At 33.4% G+C, this 12,667-nt stretch overlaps 1 protein-coding gene and 1 pseudogene across 4 annotated transcripts in view; one reads left to right on the top strand and one right to left on the bottom strand.

Annotated features, from left to right (window-relative positions):
* Positions 1–7,104, top strand: part of LOC136041170 (uncharacterized) — a 32,652-nt pseudogene extending 25,548 nt beyond the window's left edge.
* Positions 7,105–7,578: 474 nt separating this feature from the next.
* Positions 7,579–12,667, bottom strand: part of LOC136041171 (4-hydroxyphenylpyruvate dioxygenase-like protein) — a 78,364-nt gene continuing 73,275 nt past the window's right edge. For all 4 annotated transcript variants that reach the window (XM_065725702.1, XM_065725700.1, XM_065725701.1 and 1 more), the window contains 2 exons: positions 9,840–9,973; positions 7,579–7,783 (listed from right to left, as the gene is read on the bottom strand). In XM_065725702.1, coding sequence (XP_065581774.1) covers positions 7,624–7,783; positions 9,840–9,973 — 294 coding nt within the window. In that variant the 3' untranslated portion in view covers positions 7,579–7,623. The remainder of the gene's footprint in view (positions 7,784–9,839; positions 9,974–12,667) is intronic.

Here is a 12,667-nt window from a genome sequence, read left to right as displayed (position 1 = left end):
GCAATTCTAAAACTGAAATTGATCTTGCACTCACCCAATCAGTTTGGCCTAATCAGTGTGGCCGAAAGACTAATTAAGATGGTATTGATAATGTGTACAGAGCAATTCTAAAACTGAAATTGATCTTGCACTCACCCAATCAGTTTGGCCTAATCAGTGTGGCCGAAAGACTAATTAAGATGGTATTGATAATGTGTACTTAAAGCTTACGCTGTTTTGAAGACCTCTTTAATACAGAGCAATTCTAAAACTGAAATTGATCTTGCACTCACCCAATCAGTTTGGCCTAATCAGTGTGGCCGAAAGACTAATTAAGATGGTATTGATAATGTGTACTTAAAGCTTACGCTGTTTTGAAGACCTCTTTAATACAGAGCAATTCTAAAACTGAATTTGATCTTGCACTCACCCAATCCATTTGGCCTAATCAGTGTGGCCGAAAGACTAATTAAGATGGTATTGATAATGTGTACTTAAAGCTTACACTGTCTTAGAGACCTCTTTAATACAGAGCAATTCTAAAACTGAAATCAATCTTGTACTCACCCAATCAGTGTGGCCTAATCAGTGTGTCCAAAAGACTAATTAAGATGGTATTGATAATGTGTACTTAAAGATTACACTGTTTGCAGACCTCTTTAATACACAGCAAATCGATCTTGCATTCACCCAATGGCTAAACACAAGCAACAATAGTAATTGATTTTTTTTTAAACCAAGATTACGCAAGTAAAGCTCAGTTGCCAGTGCTGATGTAAAAGCACTCTTCTAAAACAACGTTTTACCACATCGTTTTCATCATGTGTATTTTTTCAAAGTACCGCAAAGCTATGATAAAATAAATTCCTATGAGTTCGAACTTGAAAAGAGAGTCAATTAATGTCATTCATAAGGATATTTTTCAAAAAGAGAGCTTATAATGTTTATTTACGTTATATATATGAGGTTTACCATAACAGGGTTGAAATAAAATTTCAATATGTTATGTACTATTATGTTTTCCTATGGTAAGGGACTGGAAATGGGGAAAAAACTGAAACCTTTACTCCTTGGGATATCAGTTGACAGCATGCAATCTTCTGCACAAGTCGTATTATTATCATCTCTCTGTGTTTCAGCTTAATAATGAAAAAAAATAAATAAATAAACAGAACATTAAATATTCTTTCAATATGGCAAATAAGAATTGGAAATGAAATAGCAATATACAAGTAATTTCAAAGGACAAACCTAGTGGAATGTTCCAGTGGGTAAGAGTGAAAAAAAAAACATTTCTTTAAGCTAGTTTTCGGCTTCAAAAAATATACTTCTACAAATTACAGAGCATAAACCTTTAAGTATAAGAATTTAAGTATAAGATTTAGTGACAAACTCCTTTCATAAGTTTCCCAAGAGGTACCTCCTTATTAGCAGTTTTGTATTTGTATAAATTAGTCGTTTGAATACTTTATTACACTTCCAAGGCATGCTGGATTGGAGATCCCAAAAAAATCTTAAGAATTTATAATACTTCTTTTTATATTTGACTTAATTTGGCTGTTTGTGAGTTTTTTAGATTTTCTCAACCCCCAACCCCCTCTAGAAGAAAACCTGACTAAGGTCAAAATTTTCCTATCATCTTCTATCTGAATTACAGAATCGAAGAAATATTCGGTCGTTTGTAGTTTTAGAGAAACATAATTAGATGGCGGTAAAGAGGACCAAGCTAGCTTCACAAGTAGAATATTTTTCACCTCTTCAAACCAGTGATCAAACAGTTCGTGGTAACGAACTGTAGTAAGGAGTGACCCGGCTCAATAGTAACCGAAACTCTAAAAAATGAAATTTTGATACCAATAGTTACATCAACAAAATCGCATTTTTATGCTGATTTTAGATATATAACTGTCATCAAGATTAGTCTTGCCTATCAGAAGTTAAAAGCCTGAGAAAATTTGCCTCATTTTATAAAATAGGGGAAAAAACCCCTAAAAAGTCATACAATATTAACGAAAATAACACCATCAGATTCAACGTATTAGAGAACCTTATTGTAGAAGTTTCATGCTCCTATCTACACAAATGTGGAATTTCGCATTTTTTGCCAGAAGACAAATCACGGATGAGTGTTTATTTTTCCTATGGGTGATTGTATCGACCCAGTTGTCCTAGAATGTCGCAAGAGGGCCCATTCTCACAGAAATTAAAAGTTATACTGCCCTTTTTAAGTAACCAATAAAATTGGAGGACACCTAGGCCCCCTCCTTCGCTCATTTCCCCCCAAAGTCACCGGATCAAAATTCTGAGATAGCCATTTTATTTACCATAGTCGAAAAACCTAATAAATATGTCTTTGGGGACGACTTACTCTCCTGCAGTCCCCGTGGGAGAGGATGCAAGTAACAAACTTTGACCTGTGTTTTCATATAGTAATGGTTACTGGGAAGTATACGGACGTTTTCAGGGGGATTTTTTTGGTTTGGGAGGGAAAGTTGAGGGAGGGTTACATGGCAGGATCTTTCCATGGAAAAACTTCTCATGCGGGAAGAGACTTTCATTGAAAAGGGCGTAGGATTTTTTAGTATTATTTAAAAAACCATAAAAAATATATATGAAAAGTTTTTTTCTGAAAGTGAGGAGCAGCATTAAAACTTAAAACGAGCAGAAATTACTGCGCATTTGAGGGGTTTACCTCCTCGTAACACCTCTCTCTTTACGCTAAGGTATTTTTAGTAATTTCAACTATTTATTCTACGGCCTTTGTGATTCAAGGGTCAATCTTAAGGAATTGAGACAGAATTTCAGCTTTAATGTAAAGAGCGAGGTATTGACGAGGGGTGAACTCCCCCATATACACAATAAAAACATACAAATATGGAAGTTCGTTACGTAAGTTAATTCGTATATTTTTTTACTAATGAAAATGTTCGCAAAAAAATTTAAAGTTCTAGTTGCCTTTTTAAGTAATCAAAAAATTGGAGGGCAACTAGGCTTCATCCCTCTCTTCTTTTTTCTCAAAATATTCCGATTAAAACTATGAGAAAGCCATTTAGCCAAAAAAAAATTAATATGCAGATTTCGTTTTAATTATTTATGTGAAGAGAGCCAAGATCAAAACATGCATTAATTAACAAACATCCAGAAATTAAATAAAAAACAAAACAAGTTTTTTTAAATGAAAGTAAGGAGCGACATTAAAACTTAAAACGAACAGAAATTACTCTGTATATGAAAGGGGCTTTTCCTCTTCAACGCCCCGCTCTTTACGCTAAAGTGTTTTACTGTTTTAAGAAGTAGAGTTAAGAGAAAGAGTCAAACTTTAGTTAATTTCTGGACGTTTGTTAATTAATGCATGTTTTGATCTTTTTTGATGTTTTTTTTATTTAATCTCGAACAAGAGACAATTAGTATTAATTTAACACTTAGTGATTGATTTTAACTACAACTGTTCAATTCCAACGCCTTTTTGGTAGGTTGTAGCCTATTTTTCAAAAGTTTCATACATTTGTTTTCGAAATGACCTTTTCTATTAAGACTAATATAGATAATAATTACCATCCTTGAATCAGCAGCGAATGCCATTTTTTCTCACTTGCCACTTTTTAAAATAGTGTGTTAAATTTTTTTGTTACTATGGGCCGTAGTTTATTCTTCTCTAGGTTGCAGCTACGGCTACAGCCATGATTGGTATTTGAGAATTTTGAAGCATTAGTTACAAGTATAGGACTTGAATTCCAGCACAAGTGCCCTAATGCAAAACACAGTATCCCGCCTTTATTTCTTACAAGGGCTTTCAGTTCCTGCCTTATTTTGAATTCGAAATTTCTTTAGCTTGTTTCTGTAAAAGGTAAATATTGAAATATGGGTGTTCGTAATCAAATCATGATAAAGTCCAACGTAAAAATATGATAAGGCCAAAGCTCACAAGCAGAGTTTGAGATTGACTGAAGTAAATATTTAATAATTAATATGTTTAATAACTATTAATTACTCACAATATTTAATTAATAGCTCACAATACGTAATATATTGATCACAATATATATGATCACAGATATATGATCACAATATATAATGATACATGTGTTATTCTTATCTTGTTCCTCTGTAACAAAGGTGACAAAACTTAGGTATACAAAAATATGGTTTTAAATCATTTGAATGTTGTTATATACACGCAGAGCACGAGATAGCATGAACACGAGAAATAATCACCATAATAATTCGCAATATTCAATAACTCACACAAGTGTCCTACGTGTTCCATAAATAACTTATCTTTGGTTTCACAGTTTGTGTAAATTTTATCTGCGTTATAGAGGATAATAACTGTGTAAAATACGAAAAAATTCTGAGAGTAAGCATTTCCAAAATTTAGTTTGACTTTTACTATTTTTTTGCTCTTGTTGTGGTAGTAGTCTCTTATTCAATAACAAAATCTTTTAGCAAGCTATCTGATATTCAGAGGCGTAACTAGGGTTTTCAGCTCCTGGGTAAAAGATAATCCCCCCACCATTATTACCATAATATAAGTGAAAATAATTCAGTTTAGCCCACCCTTAGAGGCTTCACATGAATACCGCTGTTTCTTCTAGCTACGGCACTGTTAAAATTTAGAAGAGAATTTGACTGTGTCAGTTTTTGTTATTATTTATCAAAGCGTTTTCATAGAGCACATGCAATTTCATAGGGTGGCGCCTTCCTCATGGATCTGACATCGAACGAATTCAAATATTGATGAAGTATGGCGGAATATGGTTTGACAATGATGTCTATGTTGTTCAAAACTTGAATTATTATCGTCGTTTTGAAATGGCATTGGCCTGGGATGAAAATCAATTTCTTTGAACACAAGTCCTTGTCGCCCACAAAAATGCAAGATTTTTGAAGCTCTGGCTTGATACCTATCGTGAATACTACCCAGAAAGGTAGGATAGAATTTTTTTTTAAATTAGTATTCTGCAACTGCAAGATTAGAATATGGAAAGCTACGTTAACGACAGTTATAACCTTTGTAAGTTTGTTCCGTTCAATCTTGTTTAGCACATTTAAGGAATGGAGTTGACAGTCAAGTATTCTTATAATAATAGCAGGCAGTGGTATAGTATGGGGAACCCCCCGGGTCACCATCTTTGTAGTGGTGGCAAAAAATTGGTTTTGAAATGCTGTTTTTTCTTCTGTTTTTCATTTTTACCAGTCAGTATCTAATTTTCCCAAACCATTGCTTTCAAAATAGTTCTCATTACCCTCACCTATCCATTTTAACTTGGATCACATCAGTAGTAGCTTGAATTGGCTCTTTCTTTTTAACAGACATCCCTCAATAACTGATTAATCACATTACCAATACCAAAAATTTTTTCCAGACCCAAGACTTTCGTCTGAACATTCGAGAAAGAAATGTCTTTTTGCTTGTGAGAGCTTTATGATTTTAAATGAACAAAATGTTTTAGTAATAGTTTAGTAGTGTTATGCAATAGCTTTAGCCGTAGCAGTAGTAGTAGTGGCAGTTGCAGTAGAAGTAGTAGTAGTAGAAGTAGGAGTAGTAGTAATAGTAGTAGTACTAATGGTGTTAGTAGTTATAGTAGTAGTAGCAGTTGTAGTAGTGTATAAATACTGTCTTTTTGGTCAATTTTTCATCTCCTTATAATTTCCTGTAAGTTTTAAATTAATATACTCGCCTCACCCTTGACAACCCGTATGCACATAAGGTTTTTTGGTTTAGTTCACCACTGTTCTCAGTATTCTCTGAGAGGCTCACCTTAATGTTCATCGTCTGTTTCGAAATGATAGATGAAATATCCCCCCTTACAGTGTTCATACAGTGTTCATACAGTGATGATGATACAGTGTTCATCATCAGCAGTAAAACTAAAAGACATGAATAAAAATAAACAAAATTTATACGTAATAAACTAATTACATATAGTTTATTGCTCTTATTTTTTTCAATGCAACTTTTACTTTCGTCACTTTTTTTACTGCTGATGATGAACACTGTATATGTGTTCGAAATATCCAGTTAAATAATTTTATATCTGTTCATTGTCAATTAAAAGGTTCCATCACTATTTTGAAGTGTTTTACTTTTGAGGCCTCATTACTTTTTTACCTCATTACCTAAAATTGAGGATATTTTAAATTGATCTGAAAAGTACTTGAAAGGTACTAAAGCTTCACTAGTTTTCTTAGACAAGGGCAGAAGAAAGAAAAACATTTGCTATGCATACCACATTTTCTAGGCTTTGACTAAGTTATGTTCTTTCACAGTAGTTAAGAAAATTACGAATATCGCGAAGAAAATCTTGATAAACAAATAACTTAAATCTCTGCCGACATAGCATTCAAAAATAGGAAGTAAAGTTTTACATTAAATCAAGTGGACGATTTTTTTGTGCCTAATGTGAAAAAATTTGAAGACGCAAAATAAGTATCCAAGAATCTCTCTAAAACAACTCAAATGTTAACTGTGCTATATAGTATAGCATGATAGTAAACCATGGTAGCATGGTAGCAGTACACCATGGTAGCATATAGTACACCATGGTACTATCATGGTGGCAGCGGTTGCTCCAACCAAGTATTAAACGAAGTTCAGCCCAGTGTAACTGATAGTTACGCTCTTTCAAAAAATAGCAAGGAATAAAATCATTATTTATTTCAGTAACGAACCATAATTTTATTTTAGATGGTATTACAACGCTGGTGAGCGTCCAACAGTGGAAGTTTTATACAAAGATCCATCTCTTGTGCACAGGGTGAAGCTGAAATTTGGTGCTCACATGCTTGTACCTCAGCTTTACCATAGCTACTGGAGAGAGTGGAAAGAACAAATTACAATTCATTTGCTTTTTAATCACAGATACTATTTGGACAAGGAAAACTATCAAAAGTATGGTGGTTTCGATGAAACCACCATAATGTCTTATAATCAGACTTTTGAGTTTATGGCAAGAGAAATACTACCCAGAAAGTATATCTCGCTTTTGAAAAACTAAACAAAAGTTCCAGTTAAAAGCAAGGCATAGAAATCTAAAAGTAATAGCAGCCAGCTGAGGCTAAAGATGGCATACCGCAAAAAATAGATAAAATCGACCGAAATTTTGGCTGTTTTGTAATGTATTATATTGTATTACAATCAAATGATCAGATTTACGGCAAGAATAAGTACTACCCATGCTACTTTTAGGTATATTGTAAGACAAGCATTTTTAAGGTGACAAGGGGTACTAAGTGACAGCTAGTTTTTAGTAAAAATTGTGAGACATTAAGTATTACGTGCTCGTTAGGTAATGACAGTATTCACAAAGACCTTCAGGGAAGCTGGAAGAAAATATGTTTCACTATAAAAACCAATAGGAGGGTCAAAATTATTAAACAAAATAATGCGCCCTTCTGCTCAAATAGTAAAAAAAAAATTGAACGTCAAAGATTCAATGGTAAAGAAGTTTTTAATCTACTTTTCAACCTTTTTTCGAAATAATTTATTAAAGTGTTACAGTCAATATGTCAAACGATACAAACCTTCCACAGAATCAGTTCTATGAATTTCAGTTAAAAAATGGATACATTGTTGGTTTAAAGACATAATAGACGGTATAATAATATAATAATTTACTTAAATAAAACTAAGTTAAAATTTGACTAATTAGTATTGACTAGATTCTTTGAAGATTCTTCAATAGATCTTGCTAGAGCTGTAACATTCCCAGCACCAAATCCTGTAGCACCTTTGCGCTGAATTACTTCCAAAAAAAAGGTATCCTCATCAAAGACTGGCAGTGTGAAAATTTGCAATAAATACCTAAAATGAAATATACTGGAACTTATACTGGGAATATACTGGAAAGCAACTGCAAGTAAGGAGCAGCATTAAAACTTAAAACGAACAGAAATTATTACCCATATGAGGGGCTCACCTCCTCCTAATACCTTGCTCTATACGCAAAGTATTTTTAGTATTGTCAACCATTTATTCTACGGCTTTTGTGATTCAGGGGTCATTCTTAATGAATTGGGACAAAATTTAAGATTTAGTGTAAAGAGAGACGTACTGAGAGAGGTACTGACGAGGGGGCGAACCCTCTCATATGCATAATAAAAACATAAGAATAAAAAATTCTTTACGTAAGCTAATTTATAAGTTACGTATATCTTTTACTAATAAAAAGATTCGTAAAAAATAAAAGATTTAGTTGCCTTTATAATTAACCAAAAAATTGGAGGGCAACTAGGCTTCCTCCCCGCTCTTTTTTTCTCAAAATCATTCGATCAAAATTATGAGAAAGCCATTTAGACAAAAAAAATAAAATGCAAATTTCATTTTAATTATTCCTCTTATTCCTGAACGATTCAAAAACGTTCAGAAATTAAATAAAAAAAAACAAGTTTTTTCAACAGAAAGTAAGGAGCGACATTAAAACTCAAAACGAACAGAGATTACTTCGCATATGAAAGGGGCTGCTTCCTCATCAACGCCCCGCTCTTTACGCTACAGTTTTTTACTGTTTTTAAAAGAAGAGTTGCGAGAAAGAGTCAAACTTTAGCGTAAAGAGCGGGGCGTTGATGAGGAAGCATCCCCTTTCATATACGAAGTAATTTCTGTTCGTTTTGAGTTTTAATGTCGCTCCTTACTTTCAGTTGAAAAAACTTGTTTTTTTTTATTTAATAAAAATACTAAGGTGAGTGAAGCTATCCACAGGATCAATCTTCTCGTTACCTCATCACCACTTCATCTTCATTTATTCTAAGTATAAGCACATTAGTCTTCTTAACATTAATTTTCAAACCTATTCTTGTACACTGAACTCTCTAAATTTCCCCAAATTAATTCATTTGGCTGATACTATCTAGCACTTTGTTCTAGAACATTTAAATCCTCTGCACAATCTAAGCATAGCAGTGTTTTGCCTCCCCATTTAGTTCCATGGTCTCTCATAGCCTTTGCCATGTTCTTTAGGAATAAAATCTATCAAAATAATTTGCATAAATCCTGAAAGAAACTCTCGACCAAAACCCTGAAAAACTTCCGATCTCCACCGAAGCAACTGCTAGCCTTGCCTCCTACCTTAACCTCAGCAGTGGTATTCTCAAACACAGCAATCAAACTTTATGGTTAGCTGAATCAAATGCCTTGTTCATTCAAGTGGCCAGAAACCTTAGGAATAAAGTGGCCATATGATTAAGAAGCTTCTCAATTATTAATCTAAGAGGAAAAGTTTGGCCAAATCGTCCTCTCCCTTTCTTAAAACTAAAATGTATAAACAAAAAACTTTTAAAATCAAAGCCTTTGTACTTGGCCTTTAATTCCAAATTTGATAACAAAAAGTAAAAAATTTAAACCTGTGCGCATAGTTAGTTTCTAATAGTTAGTTTCTCGAATACCTTCTGCTCATTTTAAAGCACAAAATTCTGTTTTTAGATATGGGTATTAAAAATTTTCACCGATCGCCCGTATTAGCGCACTCCTATCCACATTAGTTGTAATTACACATATTGTACCAAATACACAGCATTTTGATAGGTTTGCTCGGCCAAAACCTTTAGGGGGCGGGAATCAAAAGCAGGTATACAGCTATCTTGAGGATTGGAAGTATATCGGTAAACGCTTGTACTGATTTTTGTAAAAACTCGGAGTCCTAAAAAGGACTAGGACAAAAACACAACACAAGCCAAGTGAGAGTACCAGTAAGGCTGCTATTCTTGCTCTGGAAATTCAGTAGAAATTAATGAGTTCCGGCAAAGATTGTTACTGGGGCTTTTAGATTTAAAATGAATTCAAACAACATAATTTCTGACTAACTAAAATAGAATAAATTAAACTTGCATAAATTGGTTTAATTAAGTAAATGCATATATACCTATCGTCCTTTGGAGCATTAGTTGGAAGGGTTTGAGGGTCGGATGCGTCTGCTTCGCAGTCGATAAGAATACCAAGCTGCTTGAACTTTGCTAGATCTTCTCCACAAGCAATGATTTCGTCCAATTTACCAACCTGGAAAGACATTAAATTAATCTATAAAATATGTGCCTTTTCTCCAATTATCACATAAAAACTAAAACCCCACGGTCAATTTGGAAAAGGCATGGTATCCTAGCGCAGTTTTGACCCTAAAATGGGTAAAATAATTTTATTACTAACTCCTGTTAGATTTTTTTAAAATATAATAATCCAGTAGCCTTGCCGACTTTCATGCTATATGGGTTTCAAACTAATACACTCAGTCATTCCTGAGTAGGCTAAAGCCGTTTCGACAGCCCATATGTACATAAAATGTTTAAATCTAGTTGAGTAACCCCCCCCCCCCAATATTCTCTGAAAGTTCACGGGAATTAACCGTGGTGGCCTTGGCTTTTGGTAAAGATGAATTTAAGTTTCAATATAAGAGATTATTTAGTTATTTGGAATGAAGGTAAGATGGAAACATTTATTAGAATTAATAATACTAACAAAACCCCCAGAGCCTGGGGGTATGGATTTTAAGCTAGGCGCGGGGGCATGTAAGTTACATATGAAAGAAGTGGTCAAACTAAACACAAAACTAAAGCTCAGGAGGTGGTACAATTCCATATGACTAGCAAGTATATATAGGGGAGGGGATTTCCAGCCCCATAAAATATTTAGATTTTATTACTTCTACCTAACTTTGCATAATTCTCTCTTTTTTGTTTCACCAAATTCACCCCCAGCCATGAGATAAATTATTACGTATGTAAAAGATGTCAAAAAGCAAATGAACTTCAGAAACTCCTAGCCCAAGAAGTCAACATCAATTTCTCCATGTGAAGTTCCTGGATTTCGAAAGTTTTGTAATTATGAAATAAGTTCCGTGAACTCAGCTATACATGTTTTATTTCGTATAAGTTATCTATTATAAATTACAACATAACTCTTTGAGTGTATACCAGAAAGGGAGGCCAATAAAAACACTATTTAAAACCTGATGGGTTCCCAAGTGCAATTTTAAGCTGGTAATAAGAACTAAATTTAAATTTTAATTATTGGTTCTTCCGTGTGAAATTTTTAGCCAGTAAAAAGAACAAAATTTTCAAGGTCCCTAGATTTTTTACAAGTACAGTCTCTGTTTCTCTGTGATACAGCCTTCTCTTTTCTTGCTCTCATTGAAAATTAATCACAATTTTAGGGCCGTATCCAGGATTTTTCTTCATAAGCGGGGGCTTAAAAAAAAATTAAAAACCGCATAAAGAACCAGTTTATATTCATTTTTGTTACGTTTTTACGAGTAGGGCAAACATTTTTTGGGGGTTTTAAATCCCTACTCAACCCCTGGATAAGGTTTTACTTATTTGCAATAATATCATTTTCAAGTTTTAGTATATAACATCTGCCAAGTTGACAAAACATCTTTAATAGATTATCAGATTTCCAACGAACAATGTGTCTATACATTTTACCAGCTTCAGAATAATAGAGGCAAAACTTTCATCTATTTTAATTTCAAAAAGTTTGGCTTCTATCTTTACTCTGATTGGTACTTGACAGTTGAATATAGCACACTTCAGCAGATTAGACACAAGATACATTATTGGTAATGGAGTCTGTAATTTATGTCTCTTTCGACACATGTAGCAATAATCTGGCTCAATTTACGTGGCTAGTGTAAATAGTCTGTCATTAGAATATTTGTAAAAGGATCTACTATGTTCAAGGGCTTCTGTGCATTTGATTAATGCGAGAATCTTAGTTTCAAAAGAATCATTATAGCATTAGAAAAGAAGTCTTTATGATAGAAGTGAAGAGCGAAGATGAAACTAAAAACAAACAAGAATTAGTCCTTCAAAGTATACTCAAAATAAATCTACAATATTGGTTCAAATAAACAGACTCTCAATAATTTCTTAAGGAAGTGGAGTTCTGAAAAACTAGTGCTTTCCTGAACACATGCAATAGATGCGACAAAAAAAAAATATTACGAGCAAAAAATCCTCAAGTAATCTGCCAAAAAACGACTAATTTATAAGGCTTTCAATAGTCATTCCCAGACCATGTAATCAGTAAATTTTGACATAAAAGTTCACTCAAAAGCTAAAGTAAGCAGTTTTCAGTAAAGCACTAGTTTTTCAGGATTCTACAACTTTAAGGAAATAATACGAGTCAGTTTATTTGAATAAATTTTGTAGATAAATTATATACAAACAAAGAAGCAATATCATTTTCGTACCTTTTTGGTACTGTGGGTTGTGGTTCGCTCTTTACTAGGTTACAGCTATCACTGCAATCATGATTACTACTACATGAATTACTACAGACAGAGAGCTTAATTTTAAAAAATAACGTGATTTAAAAACTTGTCGCTTTATGCTGGCTTAAAATTTCGTAAAAAAGAACCAAACAGGTTTGGCAATATTTTCACTGCATCAAAATTTGGCATAGCAACGACGGGTATATAAAACAACAACAAAAATGCGGGGTTATTTGGCTTCCATTTCTGATATCTCTAAAAGAATTTTGTGATGTGTTTACATAGCTATTCCGTAAAAATAGGCCAATGGAGTTCAAGCATCTTTTCAACACAGAAGTATAGGGCAGTAATCTTTCTTTTTCTCTTTAACACAACACTATATTACTATTTGGGTTGGAAAAGGAAAAACAGGTGAAGTTTTTGCAAATTTAACTATAATTTGGAAAAGCCAAAAATAGCAATCTAGAATTTACTGTAAAACTTTT

Source organism: Artemia franciscana, unplaced genomic scaffold, assembly GCF_032884065.1.
Source record: "Artemia franciscana unplaced genomic scaffold, ASM3288406v1 PGA_scaffold_1178, whole genome shotgun sequence".
Classification (NCBI taxonomy): Eukaryota; Metazoa; Arthropoda; class Branchiopoda; order Anostraca; family Artemiidae; genus Artemia; species Artemia franciscana.
The sequence above is the reverse complement of the archived record's forward strand: the minus strand, read 5'-3'. Positions and strand labels throughout refer to the sequence as shown.